Source organism: Thamnophis sirtalis, unplaced genomic scaffold (assembly GCF_051295495.1).
Source record: "Thamnophis sirtalis isolate CommonGarterSnake01/CBP01778 unplaced genomic scaffold, rThaSir2_p1.2 scaffold_2, whole genome shotgun sequence".
NCBI classification, from domain to species: domain Eukaryota; kingdom Metazoa; phylum Chordata; class Lepidosauria; order Squamata; family Natricidae; genus Thamnophis; species Thamnophis sirtalis.
The window spans coordinates 56120034-56140143 of NW_028261382.1; the positions used below are offsets into that span (position 1 = coordinate 56120034).

Genomic DNA, 20110 nt, shown 5'->3' on the forward strand with positions numbered 1-20110 from the left:
TTTCGCTCTTCGTCCAAGAAGCTTCTTCAGTTCTGACTTCAGTTCTAACTCTCAATCAGCTTCTTGGATCAGAAGCGAAATGTCTTCAAGGAAAAAAGAAAGTCCAGTTGGCTTTTGAAGAAGCATTTTTGGGACATCCAGAACCTGGATGACTTAAGAAACTCTGTAGACAATTACCCAACTACGTAACATATCAGCGCTAGAAGGATTTGCTCTTTTTTTATGTACTGGTGGCTGACAGGGCAAAATGGGAGCAAACTCCACTCTCTTCTAGCACTGATGATGTTACCTAGTTGGGTAATGAAACATCTACATTTTTCCTCCTCCTCCTCCTTTCTTCTCCTTCCTTTCTTCTTTGTTCTCCTTTCTTCCTCCTCCTCCTCCTCCTTTCTTCTTCCTTTCTTCTTTGTTCTCCTTTCTTCTTTCTTTCTCCTCCTCCTCCTTTCCCTTCTAGCACTGATGATGTCCCCTAATTGGGTAATGAAACATCTACATTTTTCCTCCTCCTCCTTCTCCTTTCTTCTTTGTTCTCCTTTCTTCTTCCTTTCTCCTCCTCCTCCTCCTCCTTTCTTCTCCTTCCTTTCTTCTTTGTTCTCCTTTCTTCTTTCTTTCTTTCTCCTCCTCCTCCTCCTTTCTTCTTCTTCCTTTCTTCTTTGTTCTCCTTTCTTCTTTCTTTCTCCTCCTCCTCCTCCTCCTTTCTTCTCCTTCCTTTCTTCTTTGTTCTCCTTTCTTTCTCTTCCTCCTCCTCCTCCTCCTTTCCCTTCTAGCACTGATTATGTCCCCTAATTGGGTAATGAAACATCTACATTTTTCCTCCTCCTCCTTCTCCTTTCTTCTTCTTCCTTTCTTCTTTGTTCTCCTTTCTTCTTCCTTTCTCCTCCTCCTCCTCCTCCTTTCTTCTCCTTCCTTTCTTCTTTGTTCTCCTTTCTTCTTTCTTTCTTTCTCCTCCTCCTCCTCCTTTCTTCTTCTTCCTTTCTTCTTTGTTCTCCTTTCTTCTTTCTTTCTCCTCCTCCTCCTCCTCCTTTCTTCTCCTTCCTTTCTTCTTTGTTCTCCTTTCTTTCTCTTCCTCCTCCTCCTCCTCCTTTCCCTTCTAGCACTGATTATGTCCCCTAGTTGGGTAATGAAACATCTACATTTTTCCTCCTTCTCCTTTCTTCTTCCTTTCTTCTTTGTTCTCCTTTCTTCTTTCTTTCTCCTCCTCCTCCTCCTCCTCCTCCTCCTCCTCCTCCTCCTCCTCCTCCTCCTCCTCCTTTCCCTTCTAGCACTGATGATGTCCCCTAATTGGGTAATGAAGCATCTGCAACAAAACCACCAAGCTCAAGAGAGCACCAAGGACCTCTCAGTCCTCTTCCTCCTCTCCACCAACCCCTCTCCCTCCTAGCACTGATGACGTTACCTAGATGGGCAATGCAACATCTGCAAAAAAAAATAACCCGCCAAGCTCAGAGAGCACCAAGGACCCTTAGAGATCTGGAAGGATTTCCAGCCCTGCCTTCAGAGACAATAAAAGCTGCCCCTTGTTTCAAGTCACAAGCTTGCAAACCATCTTCCTTTTTCAACCCTGGTGTCACACTTTCCCTGGTCAGTGACAAAACCTAGCAATTTCATCCATCCACAACTCCAATCTGGATGGTTTTTTTTAAGCCTAATTTTAGTGTGTTGGATAAACCCAATCTGTTTATCTGATGTGCAAGTCAGTGGAGTCGTATAATACAGTGGTGGGATTCAGCCAGTTCTGGCAGGTACTGAGGATTTAATAGCTGCCAGCTGATGTAAGATTGTAAGCTGTAATTTGTAAGCTGATTCAAGGAGAACTCATTGCATAGCAGGTGTCTATATATAGCCACCTATTTGTGTGTGCGTTTGTGTGTATTGGGTCACAACCCCTGGTATGCCCAAATATGGGAGGGAGTATACTGCTTCCCTTTTCTGTCTTTCGGCTCACCCTAGGAGCCATCCAGGCAGAAAGCCATATTTTTTTTGTTGCCTTGTTACATTTGTGTTGCATTTTTTTGCTGATAGTCTCCCTTTATTTATTTATCAGCACAAATGCAACATATATAGTGGTAAGGGATTTTTATCTCCATGTGATGCCTATATATTTGCATATATATCCAAAAGCTCTGTGTGCTGCGTGCTGTGTTTTGCTCCTGAAATTTATCTCATAATAATAGTCATGCTACCAAAACTCTTGACAAGTTCACCCTACATCCAGAGAACCAGTTGTTAACTTTCTGAGCAGCTTGGTGAACTGGTTGTTGGAAGAAATCACTAGGGCAGCGAACCGGTTGTTCAATTATTTGAATCCCACCACTGCAGATAAAACGTGAAAGTGGGTGAAGGCAATAAGGTGGGGAAGCATGCTAGTGAATACCCCCGGCTTGTCTGTTTCTCCCAGGCCGTTGTCCTTGCGTGTCGCGGCTGTGCGACGCGCCAGTTCAGCAGCAAATCTACAAGTACGCCTGTCGTGTGGATGGAAGCGGTTCGATCGTAGAAAGGTAGCTACAGTCAGCATTTTTCCGATTCCAATCCTAAGCAAGGCAGTTTTTCTTCTGTGGTTCTCCACCCCCCGCTCCACTTCCCTGGATAAAACAGTCAAAAAAAAAAAGAACGGGGCAAAAAAGTCAAGATGGCAGGCGTAACTCGCGATGGAAGGCCTTCTCGCAAGCTTCAATTCAGGAACCGAAACAATACTTCTAACGAAACCCGTTTTCTTAAAAAGGATCCCTTTTAAAAAAAAAATACATTGCTGTCTAAACAAGGAGTTTTCCTTAGAAAAGGTAACACTGATTGGGGGGTGGGGGGGTGGGACAAAGGATGTCTCGCTTGTCCTGTAATCCTGGATTTGGTTCTAAAAACCGCATCAGAAGGGTGTGGAACAGCTGGCTTGTCGGTCGCAGCGCCACAGCCATGGCGCCCAGCTTTCACCGAGCATCCTTTCCGCCGTGGTACTGTGTCCTTTTAGACCTCGCGGGGCAAGTCTTTCTCCCCGAAGGCAGCATCTTCAAGTAAACCACAGGGTGGAGGGCAGAGGTCCAACCTTGGGAGACGTTGGCGAGACCTTCCGAGGATGCGCTTCGTTCAGAAGGTGGACAACCGGATCACCCCGAACTCGGTTAGCAGCGCGATGGTTAGAAAGACCACGTAGTAGGCGATGAGGCAGTAGCCATAAACTGGTCCTAGGTGGAAGCACTGGGCGGGCACCGAAAGGAAAGAAATGACTAGGCTGAGGCCCAGGGCACCCGCTAGAATCCATACCAAGAGGCCGTCCGGCTCGAGCTGCAAAGAAAGAGAAAAAAGAGCAAGCAATTTAGTAGAGTAGAAAAGAAAAGAATAGAAGAATAGAATAGCACAGAATAGCAAAGCATGAAATAGGAATAGGAATGTAATTCTTTAACGGCCAAGCATGATTGCACACACAAGTAATTTGTCTCTGGTGCATAAGCTCTCAGAGTACATAAAAGCTATGCATGATAAATCATAGTCGTCATAAAAATACATTCCTCACAAATCACAAGATACAACACTTAGCGATAGTCATAGGATGCTAAATAAGCAATCAACATACATCCTACTAGGGTAATGAAACTTCTGCAAGAAAAAACACCAAGCCTCAGAGAGCACCAAGGACCCATACTCCTACTCCTACTCCTCCCTGCCAATCTCACTCACTCCCAAAACTGATGATGCTACATAGTAGGGTAATGAAACGTCTGCAAGAAAAAAACACCAAGCTCAGAGAGCACCAAGGAGCCACACAGTCCTCCTCCTCCTCCTCCTCCTCCTCCTCCTCCTCCTCCTCCTCCTCCTCCTGCAAACCCCACTGCCTTCTAGCACTGAGGATGTTACCTAGTAGGGTAATGAAACATCTCCAAGAAAAAAAACACCAAGCTCAGAGAGCACCAAGAACCCCACAGTCCTCCTCCTCCTTCTTCCTCCTCCTCTTTCTCCTCTTCCTCCTCCTCTTCTTCCTCCTCCTCCTCCTCTTCCTCCTCCCTGCCAACCTCACTCACTCCCAAAACTGATGATGCTACGTAGTAGGGTAATGAAACGTCTGCAAGAAAAAAAACACCAAGCTCAGAGAGCACCAAGGACCCACAGTCCTCCTCCTCCTTCTTCCTCCTCCTCCTCTTCCTCCTCTTCTTCCTCCTCCTCTTCCTCTTCCTCCTCCTCTTCCTCCTCTTTTTCTTCCTCCTCCTCTTCTTCCTCCTCTTTCTCCTCCTCCTCTTCCTCCTCCTCCCCCTACTCCCTGCCAACCTCACTCTCTTCTAGCACTGATGATGTTACCTAGCATGGTAATGAAACATCTGCAAGAAAAAAAACACCAAGCTCAGAGAGCACCAAGGACCCACAGTCCTCCTCCTCCTTCTTCTTCCTCCTCCTCCTCTTCCTCCTCCTCTTCCTCCTCTTCTTCCTCCTCTTCTTCCCCTGCTTCTCCTCTTTCTCCTCCTCCTCCTCCCTGCCAACCTCACTCTCTTCTAGCACTGATGATGCTACCTAGTAGGGTGATGAAACATCTGCAAGAAAAAACACCAAACTCCGAGAGCACCGAGGACCTCACAGTCGTTCTCTCCTCCTCTCTGCCAACCCTCTTCCCTTCCAGCACTGATGATGCTACCTAGTAGGGTAATGAAACATCTGCAAGAAAAAAACCACCAAGCTCAGAAAGCACCAAGGACCCCTCATTTCAAGCTCACACACATTCTCTTCCCTCGGTATATCTGAGTTTGCACCTCCTTCAGTAGAGCCCAGCTGCCTTCCAGCTGCAGCAATTCCCCCTTCTCTGCAGGAAAAAAGATCCACTCATCTGCTTCCCCCCCCCTTCGGAAGAGCCAGGAGGGAATAAAGGCAGCCAAGAAACGAAATACACAACACAACACAGATGTTCCGTACCCTCACTATCCATTTGCTGCTCGACATTTGCAAAAGGCATCCCAGCCCGACGCCGACAAGCATATCTGGGAGCGAGTTCAGGAAAACAGATTCGGCTAGTTTTACTGGCTGTGCAACAATCAGTTTTGGAAAGAGGCTGATTAGAAAAGGGGAGGTTGAAATCTATTATTATTTTATGACTGGGTTGGGAACTGGATGTATTATTATTATTATTATTATTATTATACAATTGTATCACAGCGGCCAGTTGTTTCGCTGGATTTGGCATTGGTTACTAGTCGGGCCCCACCCAGGGGCCTAGGACGTTGTAACGTATTTTCGTAATATGCGTGCAGATCCAAGCAGTGCGGCTTTTTGCATTTGACTGATGGTGATTTTGTCAATTTTTAACTGTTTTAAATGTAATTCCAGTGCTTTTGGAATAGCACCCAGTGTGCCAATTACCACTGGAATTACCCCTGCTGGTTTGTGCCATAGGCGTTGAATTATTATTATTATTATTATTATTATTATTATTATTATTATGATGATGATGACTGTTTTCAAACAGCTGCAATCTGGTTTTATTATATTAATTTATTCTTTTTTTGGTTGGTTTTATTGTTTTAAACGAGGTCTTTATATTCAGTAAGCCGCCTTGAGTTGCCCTGTGCAAATAGGCAGCCATATAAACATACAAATGTGTTTATATTGCTTCCTGCTGGGAATTAGATGCAAAGTTCTGGCTGGTTTTAGAAAGAGATGTAAAATGTTGAGGTTTTGGACAAGGGATGTTTCGCCTTCCAAAACAGCATTTGGGATGGAAAGGTTTGATATTCAAGCGGTCCCTGAGTTAGGACCGTAATTAGAATGGAATAGAATAACAGAGTTAGAAGGGACCTCGGAGGTCTTCTAGTCCAACCCCCTGCTAAAGCAAGATACCGTATTTCAATTTTTGACAAATCGCCAAAATTGACAGGAGCCAAAGTGGCGCAGTGGTTAGCAGTGCAGTACTGCAGGCCACTTCGGCTGACTGCTATCTGCAGTTCAGCGGTTCTAATCTCAAGGTTGACTCAGCCTTCCATCCTTCCGAGGTGGGTGAAATGAGGACCCAGACTGTGGGGGGCAATATGCTGACTCTGTAAACCGCTTAGAGAGGGCTGAAAGCCCTATGAAGCGGTATATAAGTCTAACTGCTATTGCTATTGCTATTAACTGCTATTGCTATCATTGTCCAGTCTCTTCTTAAAAACCTCCAGTGATGGAGCATTCAGAACTCTTGAAGGCAAGTTGTTCCACTGATTAATTGATCTAGCTGTCAGGAAATTTCTCCTTAATTCTAAGTTGCTTCTCTCCTTGATTAGTTTCCATCCGTTGCTTCTTGTCCTGCCCTCAGGTGCTTTGGAGAATAGTTTGACCCCCTCTTCTTTGTGGCAGCCCCTGGAAGGCTGCTGTCATGTCACCCCGAGTCCTTCTTGTCATTAAACTAGACATACCCAGTTCCTGCAACTGTTCTTTCTATGTTTTATCCTCCAGTCCCATAATCATCTTTGTTGCTCTTCTCTGCACTCTTTCGAGAGCCTCCATATCTTTTTCACATCGTGGCAACCAATACTGGATGTTGTATTCCAAATGGGGTCTTATTAAAGGTAAAGAATCACCTCGCACATATGTGCTAGTCGTTCCCAACTCTAGGGGGCACTGCTCATCTCCATTTCAAAGCCCAAGAGCCAGCGCTGTCCGAAGACGTCTCCGTGGTCATGTGGCCGGCATGGCTTAACGCCGAAGGCGCACGGAACGCTGTTCCCTTCCCACCAAAGGTGGTCCCTATTTTTTCTACTTGCATTTTTTACGTGCTTCCGAACTGCTAGGTTGGCGGAAGCTGGGAACAAGTCACAGGAGCTCACTCCGTCACGCAGCGCTAGGGATTCGAACCGCCGAACTGCCGATCTTTGTTATCGACAAGCTCAGCGCCTTAGCCGCTGAGCCACCGCGCCCCTGTGGTCTTATTACCAAGGCCTGATAAAGGGGCATTAATCCTTCACGCGATCTTGATTCTGTCCTCTGTTAATGCAGCCTAGGACTGTGTTGGCTTTTTTGGCAGCTGCTGCACACGGCTGGCTCATCTTTACGTGATTGTCCACTAGGACTTAACAACCTCCGTTCTTGGAATTGAGCCCTGCAATTCTGTGAAAAGGATACTAAAGATAATCCCCCCAAAACAGGCTGAAAAAGCCATCCGGGGGTAACCTTGCCGGGCCATGGTGAGGTCGGAGAACATGTCTGTTGGGAGAAAGAGAAGAGGTTTAGGTTAGGTTTAGGTTTCGTTTTATTTATATGCCGCCCTATTCCCAGCGGGACTCAGGGCGGCGCACAAACCCAAGCGGGGAAAGGGGAACACAAAAAACTACAAATACAAGCATATAAAAACAACCAACAGCCACACAGATCGAGCGGGGAAGGGAACTCATCAACCCCAGGTCTGCCGACACAGCCAGGTCTTAACGGCTTTTCGGAAGGCCTGGAGAGAGGTGAGGGTCCGAATCTCTGTGGGGAGTTCATTCCAGAGGGCCGGAGCTGCCACAGAGAAGGCCCTCCCCTGGGTAGTAGCCAGATGACATTGGCTAGTAGACGGAACCCGGAGGAGGCCAGCCCTGTGTGATCTAATGGGTCTTTGGGAGGTAATTGGCAGTAGGCGGTCTCTCAAGAGAGGCTCAGCATTCAGCTCCTGAATACAGGTAGTCCTCGACTTAACAACAGTTCATTTAGCGACTGTCCGAAGACACAACGGCACTGGGAAAAAGTGACTTATGACTGTTTTTCACACTTTATGATCCTTGCAGCATCCCCATCAACATCCAGGCACTTGGATATTGAATGCGCAGAAATGAACAGACTAGCACTGGCAATTAAAGAGAGAGGACAAACTGGTTATTACCGTATTTTTCAGACTATAAGGCGGCACCGGTGTATAAGACGCACCAAGATTTCGAAGAGGTAAGTAAGGGGAAAAAAGTTTCTGTCTTCCCCCAGCCCCAGGAGCACTTTGGGGGCTTCAGCAGGGCAGGAGGAAGGCAAAAATGCCCCCGTTTTGGTGAAAAACAGGCAGAAAATGGGCCGTTTTCACAAAAACAGGCATTTTTGCCTTCCCCCAGCCCTGCTGAAGCCTGCAGAGTGCTTCTCAGGGTTGGGGGAAGTAAAAAACGCCTCTCTTTTTGTGAAAAATGGTCCGTTTTTTGCAAAAATGGGGGGCAGGTGTGGGGCTGCGGGAGGCCAAAAATGGCTGTATTCAGTGTATAAAGCGCACCAACATTTCCACACTCTTTTAGTGGGGGGGAAAGGTGCGTCTTCTACTCTGAAAAAAAATACGGTAGACTATATGGAATAATTTTATCGATGGTTAGAGAATAAATGTAAGAACTAGGAATAAAAGTAGACGAGTAAAATACAGAAAATGTACTAATAGAGTTAATAGAGTTAAATAAATCAAGAAGAGGATTGTTATAGTATTAAACATTTAAGGTACTGGCATTAAGCTAAGAGCCGAGGTGGCGCAGTGGTTAAATGCAGCACTGCAGGCTACTTCAGCTGACTGCAGTTCAGCAGTTCGGCTGTTCAAATCTCACCGGCTCAGGGTTGACTCAGCCTTCCATCCTTCCGAGGTGGGTAAAATGAGGACCTGGATTGTTGTTGGGGGCAATATGCTGACTCTGTAAACCGCTTAGAGAGGGCTGAAAGCCCTATGAAGCGGTAGATAAGTCTAACTGCTATTGCTATTGCTAATATATTAAATAATGGACATGATTGTAAATTCTAACTTATTGCACAAAACATTTCTACCCTGATGGCACACTGTTTAATGGACGATGGACTTTTTCTATTAAAATAAAAAAAAAAAAATTATACTTAAAAAAAAACCATTCAGGCAATTGGCAACTGATTCCTACTTATGACGGTTGCCGTGTCCCTGGGTTGCGTGATCCCCTTTTGCGACCTTCGGACAAGCAAAGGCAACGGGGAAGCCTGATTCACTTAACAACCGTGTGCCCAACTTAAAAACTGTGGTTCACTTAGCAACAGTGGCCAGAAAGCTCCTAAAACGGGGGGAAAACCTCACTTAACCAATGTCTCACTTAGCAGCAGAAACGTTGGGCTCAATTGTGGTTGCAACTCGAGGACTAACCATGGGGAAGCCAGCTTCACTTTAACGACCGATTTGAGTAATGGAACAACCGCGGCGGTTCGCTTCACAAGCGGAGCAAGAGAATTTGCCAATTGGGGGCAAAGCTCACTTAACAAATTCCTCGCTTAGCGACAGAAATGGATTGTGGTTGTAAGCCGAGGACTGCCTGCAAAGTTCTGTTTATTCCCAGCAGGGTTTTCGTTTCCAAATCTCTCGCGCGAAACTCGCCGAGTCGAAGCCCCCATTTGGACGTGGGACGGCGCCTTCTACTTACCCCCAATGCTGTTTCCCCAGGCCAGCAGCGTTAAGCCCAAGACGGTGTTGCTCAGGTGGAAGATGATGCCCAGAGTCTGCAGGATGTTCACCACTTCCGTGGCTGCGGCGTTGATCCACATGGCGCTGACAAAGAACCCCAGGAAGGCAAACAGCTGTTGCCCGAGGGAGGAAAAGGGAGCGCAGGAAGAGAGAGAGAGAGCCATGAATTCACCCTTCCCGTGAAATCGTGGTTTTGTTTTAGCATTGCCTGCGGTATAAGCTGGGTTCAGTCTTGCAGTCCTGCAAAGTCATTTCAGATTTCCTTTCCTTCTTTCTTTCTTTCTTTCTTTTCTTTCTTCTTTCTTTCTTTCTTTCTTTTTTTCTTTCTTTCCCTCCTTTCTTTGTTTCTCTTCCCTTCCCCTTCTCTTTTCTCTCTTTCACATCTGTCTCTTCTATATTTCATCTATGTACTATATCTCTACATCTTCTTCCCTTCCTTCCCTTTCCCTTCCCTTCCTTTCCTTTCCTTTCCTTTCCTTTCCTTTCCTTCCTTCCTTCCTTCCTTATTTCTTTCTTTTCCCTTCCCTTCCCTTTACTTCCCTTCCTCTTCCCTCCCTCCCCTCCCCTCCCCTTCCCTTCCCTTCCTTTCTCTTCCCTCCCTCCCCTCCCTCTCCCTTTCCCTTCTCTTTTCTCTCTCTCTTTCACCTCTATCTCTTCTATATTTCATCTATATACTATATCTCTACCTCTTCTTACCTCCCTTCCCTTTCCCTTCCTTCCCTTCCTTCTTTCTTCCTTTCCCTTCCCTTCCTTTCTCTCCCCTTCCCTCCTCTCCCCTTCCTTTCCCTTCCCTTCCCCTTCTCTTCTCTCTCTCTTTCACCTCTATCTCTTCTATATTTTATCTATGTACTATATCTCTACCTGTTCTTACCTTCCTTCCCTTTCCCTTCCCTTCCTTTCCTTCCTTCCTTCTTTCTTTCCCTTCCCTTCTTTCTATTCCCTCCCCTCCCTTTCCCTTCCCTTCCTTTCTTTCTCTTCCTTTCCCTCCTCTCCTCTCCCTTCCCCTTCTCTTTTCTCTCTCTCTTTCACCTCTATCTCTTCTATATTTCATCTATGTACTATATCTTCACCTCTTCTTACCTTCCTGCCCTTTCCCTAATTTTTCCCCATCTTTATTATTTTTTAAAATATCTTAAGGTGGCAAACACACCTAATACCCTCCTCTTCCTCCTGTTTTCCCTGCAAGGCCAACCCTGTGAGGTGGGATGGGCTGAGAGAGGGTGATCCGGCTGTCTTTCACGCCCAGACTGAGATTACAACTCAGAGTCTCTTGGTTTTTAGGCTGAGCACAAACTAAGTTTGTTTGTTTGTCTGTTTTCTTTCTTTCTTCTTCTTTCTTTCTTTCTTTCCCTTCCTTCCTTCCCTTCGTTCTCTTTCTTTCTCTTTGTTCTCTTTCATTCTTTATTTCCCTTCCTTTTCTTTCTTTCTTTCTCTTTCTTTTTTCTTTTTAGCCTGATGCACAAACTAAGTTTCTTTCTTTCTCTTTCTTTCTTTCCCTTCCGTTTCTCTTTCTTTCTTTTCTTTCTTTCTCTTTCTTCCTTCCATCCATCCATCCTTCCTTCCCTTCCTGGTGCCTTAACCATTAGCACAAACTAAGTTTGTTTGCTTGTCTGTTTTCTTTCTTTCTTCCTTTCCCTTCCTTCTCTTTCTTTCTTTCTTTCTTTCCCTTTGTTCTCTTTCATTCTTTTCCCTTCCTTTTCTTTTTTCTTTCTTTCTTTCTCTTTCTTTCTTTTTTCTTTTTAGCCTGATGCACAAACTAAGTTTCTTTCTTTGTCTTTCTTTCTTTCTTTCTCTTTCTTCCTTCCATCCATCCATCCTTCCTTCCCTTCCTGGTGCCTTAACCATTAGCACAAACTAAGTTGTTTGTTTGTCTGTTTTCTTTCTTTCTTTCTTTCTTTCTTTCTTTCTTTCTTTCTTTCTTTCTTTCTTTCTTTCCCTTCCTTCCCTTCCTTCTCTTTCTTTCTTTCCCTTTATTCTCTTCCATTCTTTTCCCTTCCTTTTCTTTCTTTTTCTTTCTTTCTTTCTTTTCTTTCTCTTTCTTCCTTCCATCCATCCATCCTTCCTTCCCTTCCTGGTGCCTTAACCATTAGCACAAACTAAGTTGTTTGTTTGTCTGTTTTCTTTCTTTCTTTCTTTCTTTCTTTCTTTCTTTCTTTCTTTCTTTCTTTCTTTCCCTTCCTTCTCTTCCTTCTCTTTCTTTCTTTCCCTTTATTCTCTTCCATTCTTTTCCCTTCCTTTTCTTTCTTTCTTTTCTTTCTTTCTTTCTTTCTTTCTTTCTTTCTTTCTTTCTCTTTCTTTCTTTTTTCTTTTTAGCCTGATGCACAAACTAAGTTTCTTTCTTTCCCTTCCATTTCTCTTTCTTTCTTTATTTCTCATTCTTCCATCCATCCGTCCTTCCTTCCCTTCCTGGTGCCTTAACCATTAGCACAAACTAAGTTAGTTTCATCTTTCTTTCTTTCTTTCTTTCTTTCTTTCTTTCTTTCTTTCTTTCTTTCTTTCTTTCTTTCTTTCTTTCTTTCTTTCTTTCCCTTCCTTCTCTCTCTCTCTCTCTCCCTTCCCTTCCCTTTTCTTCCTGCCCAGTCTCTCTGAAACATGTTTTTTCTAGAACCTCTGGGGATTGGGAAGGACATAAAAACAGAATCAACAGACACCCCACCAGAAATCATGTTCTCGCCCCTCCACATATGCATCATTTTAAGCCAGAGCTGCAAGAAGCCACAACAACAGGAAGCAGTGGTTTATCATGCTAACTGATGATAAATACACTTAAAAACACATACGATGGCTTCCTACAGCTTTCCTGAACCCAAGCCCCCCTCCAGATGTGCGGACAAAGCGCGGCTACCGCTAAGGATTCTGGGAGCTGAAATCCACTTATCTGGATTGAGCAAGATTCCCTTAGGGCAGTGTTTGTCAACCTTGTCAACTTGAAGATGTCTGGACTTCAACTCCCAGAATTCCCCAGCCAGCATTCGCTGGCTGGGGAATTCTGGGAGTTGAAGTCCAGACATCTTCAAGTTGACAAGGTTGACAAACACTGCCTTAGGGAATCTGGGACGAGATCCAGGTGGTTGCACAACCTATCCTCTTGTTGCATTCGTATTTTTGAAGAGGTGGGGGTGCAATTTGGCTGCAGCATAACTACGAGATCTGAGAGGCAGAAAATCTCAGTCTGAACTGCTTCCAAATATCCCATCTGGAGCCAGGGGGAAAAAAAATAGTGTGTTTTGAGCAGCAGAGTGGGAGTATCCCAAACTGAAAAGACAGCTATTTGGGGCTGAAAACCGAACATGCAGAAGTGCCCCCTTTTGCATTTAAAATGGGATCTTTGCATCTGAGATAACTCCGGTCAAAACGCTTTGCAAAATGCTTCAACATCTTTTTTTGTCTTGTGGTGGCCAGTAGGGGATGCAAATATTCCGAGTGCGGTTTCAAGGAATTCTCCTTGAAAATAAAAAAAGAAGCCCAGTTCTCAAATCTCTTGGAAAAATCATTTTGAATTTGAATTTGAATTGAATTTATTAGGTTTCTATGCCGCCCAATCCCGAAGGACTCCGGGCGGCTTACAGAATAGAAAGAAATTAAAAGAACTTAAAAACAATAGGACACACAAAGTTAAAAAAGAACACAACAAACACCCAATCAGAAGGCCTGACGGAAAAGCCAGGTTTTAATGGCTTTGCGAAAGGCTATGAGAGTGGGGATGGCCCGGATCTCTGGGGGCAGCTCATTCCATACGGCCGGAGCGGCAATAGAGAAGGCCCTACTCCTAGGCGCCGCCAGCTGGCATTGTCCTGCTGAAGGCACCTGGAGAAGGCCCATCCTGTGTGATCTTATTGGTCTAAGGGAGGTATGTCAATTCATCAGTTCATTGGTTATCCATTTCTACTTCCCTTCCTTATAATTTTCGATTTGTGCAATCCACCTGGAGGAAGTTTTCATTGGGAAAAAGACGGACCGGCCTTAAGAGCTGGTTTCCACACACCTCTGAGTTTCTATTGTGGTCAGCTCAGGTTTAGCCTTTCATCTTGGTGGGAATCTAAGGTGCGATGCTTACTACATCAGCCGTGCAATGGTTTTGGCAATTTCAGAAGCCAAAAAGTGGGGGGATGTCTAGAGTCTAGACCGAATTTCACAAGCAACATTCCCACCGCATCTAACGGGCTCACGCAACTTCCCCCAAGACTCACAAAGTGGCACCTGGGCGGTTCGTCGTTCCTGGTGACGCAGAAGAGAACGGCAGCCAAAGTAGCTCCAACCAGGACCACGAGACCCCAAACGGGGAAGACCCCCTGGAATTTGTAGAGACCATCTGCAACACAGATATTGGAAAACAGCTGTCATGTCACCCCCACTTGTCTTTCTGTTCACTGGACCAGACACGCCCAACTCCTGCGATGATTCTTCCTACGCTTTATGTGAATTGATTGTTTTAGATCACAAATTCCATTTCTACATTGAACAGTGTTGTGTTCTAGATGCCCAACGTGTTAAAAGTATAAACATCATCATAATCATTATAATCATGTACCTATAGGCATATACCAGTGGTGGGATTCAGCCGGTTCGGACCTATTCGGGAGAACCGGTTGGTAACTTTCTAAGTAGTTCGGAGAACCGATTGTTGGAAGAAATCTCCTTTTGTTTTTTCCCCACTTTACAGGGCTAATCCTGTAAGGAAGGCAGGAAGGAAACATTCTGGTGTTGTTTCTAGCCTAATCTTTATTGACCTGCTTACAGAAACTGCCTCTCCGGTTGACCCTTATTATATTGGAACAGCTAAGGCGAAGCGCCCATCGACCTGAGTGACCTTGAGTTGGCCAAGCCCACCCAGTCACATGACCACCGAGCCCCACCTACCCAGATGGTCATTAGGGCAGAGAACCGGTTGTTAAATTATTTGAATCCCACTACTGGCATATACATGCGATCATATCAATCGTTGCTGAAAAGTATACTATCTTCCATTACAATGTCAATTATAGAAGCCTCAAAATAATTACTAAGCATTTTTTTTTCTTTCTCACGTAGTCCATCCATCACATCAATCCACTCATCTAACTCCTGTATCTGTCAGCTAATTTATTTGTAGAAAGGTTCCCATGTCACAACATGTTCCAAATCTTATTTTCCTTTAATTTTTAAATTTAACGCATCCATTTCTGCACTTCTCCAGAATTTTTTTGGGATTATATTGTCATCCGTATGGGCAGGGCCGGATTTTCCTATAGGCTAACTAGGCTTCAGCCTAGGGCCTCAAGATCAAGAGGGGCCTACATTCAAATTGTTAGCAAAATTAAAATTACACTATTCTAAAAACAGTGAACACTAAAACACTGAACCGAAAATAAGGAAAAATTCTACACATATGACTAATAAACAAACATAAAAATGTATTGGTTAAGATCGTTCCAGCGCCGCGGCAGTTGGGGAGCCCACCCACGTTCCCGGCACCGGCGGTCGGGCGAGAGGCGCGGCCGCTCCCAGTAGCCGCCCCGTCGACGCGGAGCCCACCAGCGGCCAGGCAGGTGAGGGCGAGGGGGGCGAGCCGGGCAGCTGAGCGCAGCAGGGGAGGCGGCTGGCCTCGCTGCCTTTGCCGCAGAGCAGAGCCGCCCTCCGTCGGGAGGCCAACTATATATATATTGATATATATCACAGTAATGATGTATTTTATTGTCATGTAATTTACAAACTTAAAAATGGAAGGTGAAAGGGCCTCATAAGTGGAATAGCCTAGGGCCTCTTTTCATCTAAATCCGGCCCTGCGTTATGGGGTTTTTACGTTTTTCCAGTCTTGTGCGTATACAGTCCTGGCTGCTGCTAGAATGTTTATTTATTTATTTATTTTAATTGGTCAACAAGTGCCAGGAAACAAGTAGGAAAAACACATGGGGAAAAAAGGGCACAAATCAATGGATTAAAAATTAGTTTAGTTTAGTTTAGTTTAGCTTAGCTTAGTTTAGTTTAGTTTAGTTTAATAACATTTGTATGCCGCCCAACCCTGTAGGACTCCGGGCGGCTAACAATACAAATAAATCAAAAGGAATAGAAGAAAGAAAAAATAGATATAAAAAACACACCATGCACTCCATTCCAAGTGGGGCTGGACCATATTTTGGGGTCAACAGCCCCAGGCCTGCCGGAACAGCCAGGTTTTAGTGGCCTTACGGAAGGCCGAGAGAGTGGGAAGGGTCCGGATCTCTGCGGGGAGATCGTTCCACAGGGCCAGAGCAGCTACAGAGAAAGACCTCCCCCGAGTAGTCGCCAACCGGCATTGCCCGGTTGACGGTACCCGAAGGAGGCCCAATCTGTGAGATCTTATAGGTCGTTGGGAGGTATGTGGCAGGAGGCGGTCCCGTAGGTATCCAGGTCAAACCATAGCCATAAACACATAAAAAGGATGCATATAAATAGGGACAGTAGGACAGGAATGGTACGCACACTGGTGCATTTATGCATTCCCCCCACCCTTAGGGACCTCTTAAGAAGTGTGTAAGGTTCACAGTAGACAGATTAAGGTAAACGGTATGGGGGTTAGAGGAACTAACAACAGGATTGGGTAGGGTATTCCACACATTTACTATTCTATTGCTGAAATCGTTTTTCCTGCAATCAAGATTAGAACAGATTACATTTACGTATTTTTAATATGTAAAATTAAATATGTGTTACCTTGATTATAATTTCCTGGGAGCATTCCCAACGGGAATGTCTCAGGTTTCAAGTCTATGTTGTTGTTTTGTCATAGTTTCCAGCCACCTGTGTATTTTTTTTCCCCCAGTATTTTTTTTCGTGACCCGTCAAAACCGCGGTCCACTAAAGCGCGCCCGATCAAAGCGCGTACGTGACGTCATCAGCAGCGTGACAAATAAAATTAAAAATAAATTAAATTAAAATTAAATTAAAGCAAGCTGATTCACATAAAGGTAAGGGTTAGGTTTAGGTTTAGGGTTAGGTTAAGGGTTAGGGTTAGGTTTAGGGTTACGTTAAGCGTTAGGGTTAGGTTAAGGGTTAGCGTTAGGTTTAGCATTAGGTTAAGGGTTAGGGTTAGGGTTAGGGTTAGGTTAAGGGTTAGGCTTAGGGTTAGGTTTAGCATTAGGTTTGGGGGGTTAGGGTAAGGTTTTCGCGTTAATTTTAAATTTACCGCTCACAGCGTGCCGTTTTCGTCGCACTGTGATGACGTCACGTATGCACTTTCGTCGAGCGCGCTTTAGTCTACCGCGGATTTGTGGTGGAACCTTTTTTTTTGCCTTGGGAAACATCCACCAGACATGATAGTACGAACCTGGTATTGGGTTCTTCCTATCTTTTAGCTTCCAGCCCCTTCATCATCTTTGTTGCTCTTCTCTGCCCTCTTTCCAGAGTCTCAGCATCTTTTTAATAACAAGGTGGCCAAAACTGGATGCGGTGTGGTCTTACTAAGGCTTTATCAAGTGGTACTAGCACTTCATTTTGGTCTTGATCCTATCCCTTTGTTAATTCTTTTTGGCTCCGCTGCTGCAGCACACTCCTCCTCCTCCTCTTTTAATGACCCCATAATAATCCCTTGCGGGATGGACTGAATGAAGCTGAGTGTTACTGGCCAGATGCCTTTCCTGTCGCCAATGCGGAATTATTTATCAGCAGATAGCAATAGCAATAGCAGTTTGACTTATATACCGCTTCATAGGGCTTTCAGCCCTCTCTAAGCGGTTTACAGAGTCAGCATATCGCCCCCAACAATCTGGGTCCTCATTTCACCCACCTCGGAAGGATGGAAGGCTGAGTCAACCTTGAGCCGGTGAGATTTGAACCGCTGAACTGCAGATAACAGTCAGCTGAAGTGGCCTGCAGTACTGCACCCTAACCACTGCACCACCTCGGTTCTTAATATATATATATAAGAGATATATTCCCAACGTGCCCAGAGAGAGAAATATCTGCCTCTACATAGGATTGAACTCATGGATTGTGAGTTCGCATCTAGGCCACCACACCACTCGGCTGCTGTAGCACATTGCTGGCTCATATTTAAGTGATTGTCCACCAGGACTCCCAAGATCCCTGCTATTGAGCCACGTTCCACTGTACATATGATTATTCTTCCTGTTTAAAACCTGAGTTTTCTCTACATCATCACCATCACCTTACTCATCCTTCAATCTCTGACTGTGTCATCTTTGTGGCTCTTTCATACGCTCCCCAACTTCGCTCAAAATGCCATTCTATTCAGATTTCTATTTCCTGTTCTCACACCTGTAACATCCCCCTTCTAACTGGGAATACTGGAATGTTATGGAGACGGTTTATACACCACGGGGCGTTTGAGATTATGAGAGGTCCTTCCTCCTGCTCGCTTTTAGCCCTCTTCCCAATCATCATCTTCTTTTAAAGACCCCCAAACTTGGGTAATGCAGGTGGAGCCTTGGGCAACTGAATGGAGCTGAATGGTTACTGGCCAGATGCCCTTCCCTGTCACCAGTGCGGAGTTTTGTTCAGCAGATATATTCTATCCTAGGATCGAACCAGTGGTGGGTTCAAAAATTGTTCGAATCTACTCTGTGGGTGTGGCCTCCTTTGTGGGAGTGGCTTGCCACCCCTCTGACCAGATGGGAGTGGCTTGTCGCCCTTGTGACCGGATATGAAATTATGAATTAGGTCGGTCCAAGTAGCTATTCAGAAACTCTGGCATTGAAGTGTGCAAGTCTTAAAGCTGTCAAGTTACAAGATCCTTGCACTCCTAACCCTTTAGAAAAAAAACCCAGGGGTGTTCAAAGTTGACAGCTTTTAAGACTTGTGGACTTCAACTCCCAGAATTCCTCCTCCAGTCACGTTGACTCAGGAACTCTGGCATTGAAGCATGCAAGTCTTAAAGCTGTCAAGTTACAAGATCCTTGCACCTCTAATCCTTTAGCGGTGGTGAGTTTCAAAAATTTTTGGAACCTCTTCTGTAGGTGTGGCCTGCTTTCCGGGTCCACTAGTGGACCTGGTAGATTTGACGAACCGGTTCTACCAGATAGGTGCGAACTGGTAGGAACCCACCTCTGGATCGAACGCACTGCCTCCTGATTCTGAGGTGAGAACTCCATCTCTGCACCCCTCAGCCATCTTCCCAATACACAGTGTCAAGGAAAGGTGGAAACTTACAGGTTCCAGATTTCAGGGCGAGAATGCAGATGAGGGGGCCGGTGACAAGGTGCAGACAGTTCAGAGGCCTTTTCCAGTTTTGGTCGTCCCGGTCAGGATCAACAATAGGTACGGTCAATAAAAGGACCAATTCCACAGGAAGCTGTAAGGAGAAGGAACTATCAACAAATTGCCCAGACTAGAAATTGTTCTACACTTCTGCAGAAGGCAGGACTAGAACTCCCAGGCTCCTGGTTTCCGAACCTGACGCCTTAACCATTAGTTAGAGAGGGCCTTACTGGTAAGAAGGGGAAAAAATATGGAAGCTTTTCTGATTGAGGGTTTGAGGTGTTCCCTTGGTTGTTTTCTTGCAGACGTTTCATTACCAAACTAGGTAACGGCGTCAGTGCTAGAAAGGAATGGGAGTTGCAGAAAGGAGAGATAGAAAGGGAAAGAGGTGGGGGTGGTGGTAGTGGAGGAGGAGGAGGAGGGGAGGAGGAGGAGAAGGAGGATTGCTGGATCCTTAATGCTCTGTGAGCTTGGTTGTTTTCTTGGAGACGTTTCATTACCAAACTAGGTAACACCATCAGTGCTAGAAAGGAATGGGTTGCAGAAAGGAGAGATAGAAAGGGAAAGAGGTGGTGGTGGAGGAGGAGAAGGAGGAGGAGGATTGCTGGATCCTTAGTGCTCTCTGAGCTTGGTTGTTTTATTGGAGACATTTTATTACCAAACTAGGTAACGCCGTCAGTGCTAAAAAGGAATGGGGGTTGCAGAAAGGAGAGACAGAAAGGGAAAGAGGAGGAGGAAGATTGCTGGATCCTTGTGCTCTCTGAGCTTGATTGTTTTCTTGCAGACATTTCATTACCAAACTAGGTAACATCACCAGTGCTAGAAGGGAATGGGGGTTGTGGAGTGGAGGAAGAGGAAGAAGAGGAGTAGGGACTTGGTGGTGCTCTCTGAGCTTAGTTGTTTCTGCAGACATTTTATTACCAAACTAGGTAACGCCACCAATGCCAGAAGGGAGTGAAGTTCATTTTCTGTTTCTACGCAAGCAGTTTCTCAATGAATCACCAGCTCAGACGATCAAACAGTATTAAACAATTAGCCTCATCAACCCACTAAGAACGCTCCCAACGTCACCAAAAGAGCAAGGTGGAATTTGAACCCATGGTCTCTCGCTTTCTGTCTTGCTGCTTTAACCACTAGACCAAACTGGCCCTTTCCCCAGTGTCGCCTTTCCTCGCCTTTCGGATTGAGTCACAGCTTCACCACAAGAAATACGAAGGGGCTTCGGCTCGATCTTGTAACTTTACACCTTGGAAACCACCAGTGTGTGAAACCGAAGGAGCGGCATTTGTTACCCACAAATGGGGAACGCCTGTTTTGCATGCCCGGTGTTGCCCCCCCCCCCCCCCCCCCCCGTATTCCTCCTGTGTTTCTTCTAGAAGGAAGAGAAAGGAAAGTCACGAGCTTTTGTTTTGGCTTCAAGAAAGGATAATAACATAAAAACTTGTCGGTCTGGTGCTTTGCCAGAGTTCAACAGGAACTCTCTCTAAATGTCCATTCAGCAGAAACTAGGTTGGATCTGGAATGAAAATTGATGGGAACAAACAGGAGAAAGAAAGAAAAAAAATT

The 20110-nt window shown here is 45.3% G+C and overlaps 1 protein-coding gene across 1 annotated transcript in view; it reads right to left on the reverse strand.

Moving 5' to 3' along the window:
* Window positions 1-1223: 1223 nt before the first annotated feature.
* SLC8B1 (solute carrier family 8 member B1) overlaps window positions 1224-20110 on the reverse strand; it is a 51348-nt gene continuing 32461 nt past the window's right edge. The window contains exons 13-16 of the mRNA XM_087705661.1: window positions 9330-9483; window positions 7075-7155; window positions 4894-4958; window positions 1224-3279 (exon numbers count right to left, since the gene is read on the reverse strand). Of these exons, the coding sequence (XP_087561787.1) occupies window positions 3082-3279; window positions 4894-4958; window positions 7075-7155; window positions 9330-9483 (498 nt within the window). The 3' untranslated portion in view covers window positions 1224-3081. The remainder of the gene's footprint in view (window positions 3280-4893; window positions 4959-7074; window positions 7156-9329; window positions 9484-20110) is intronic.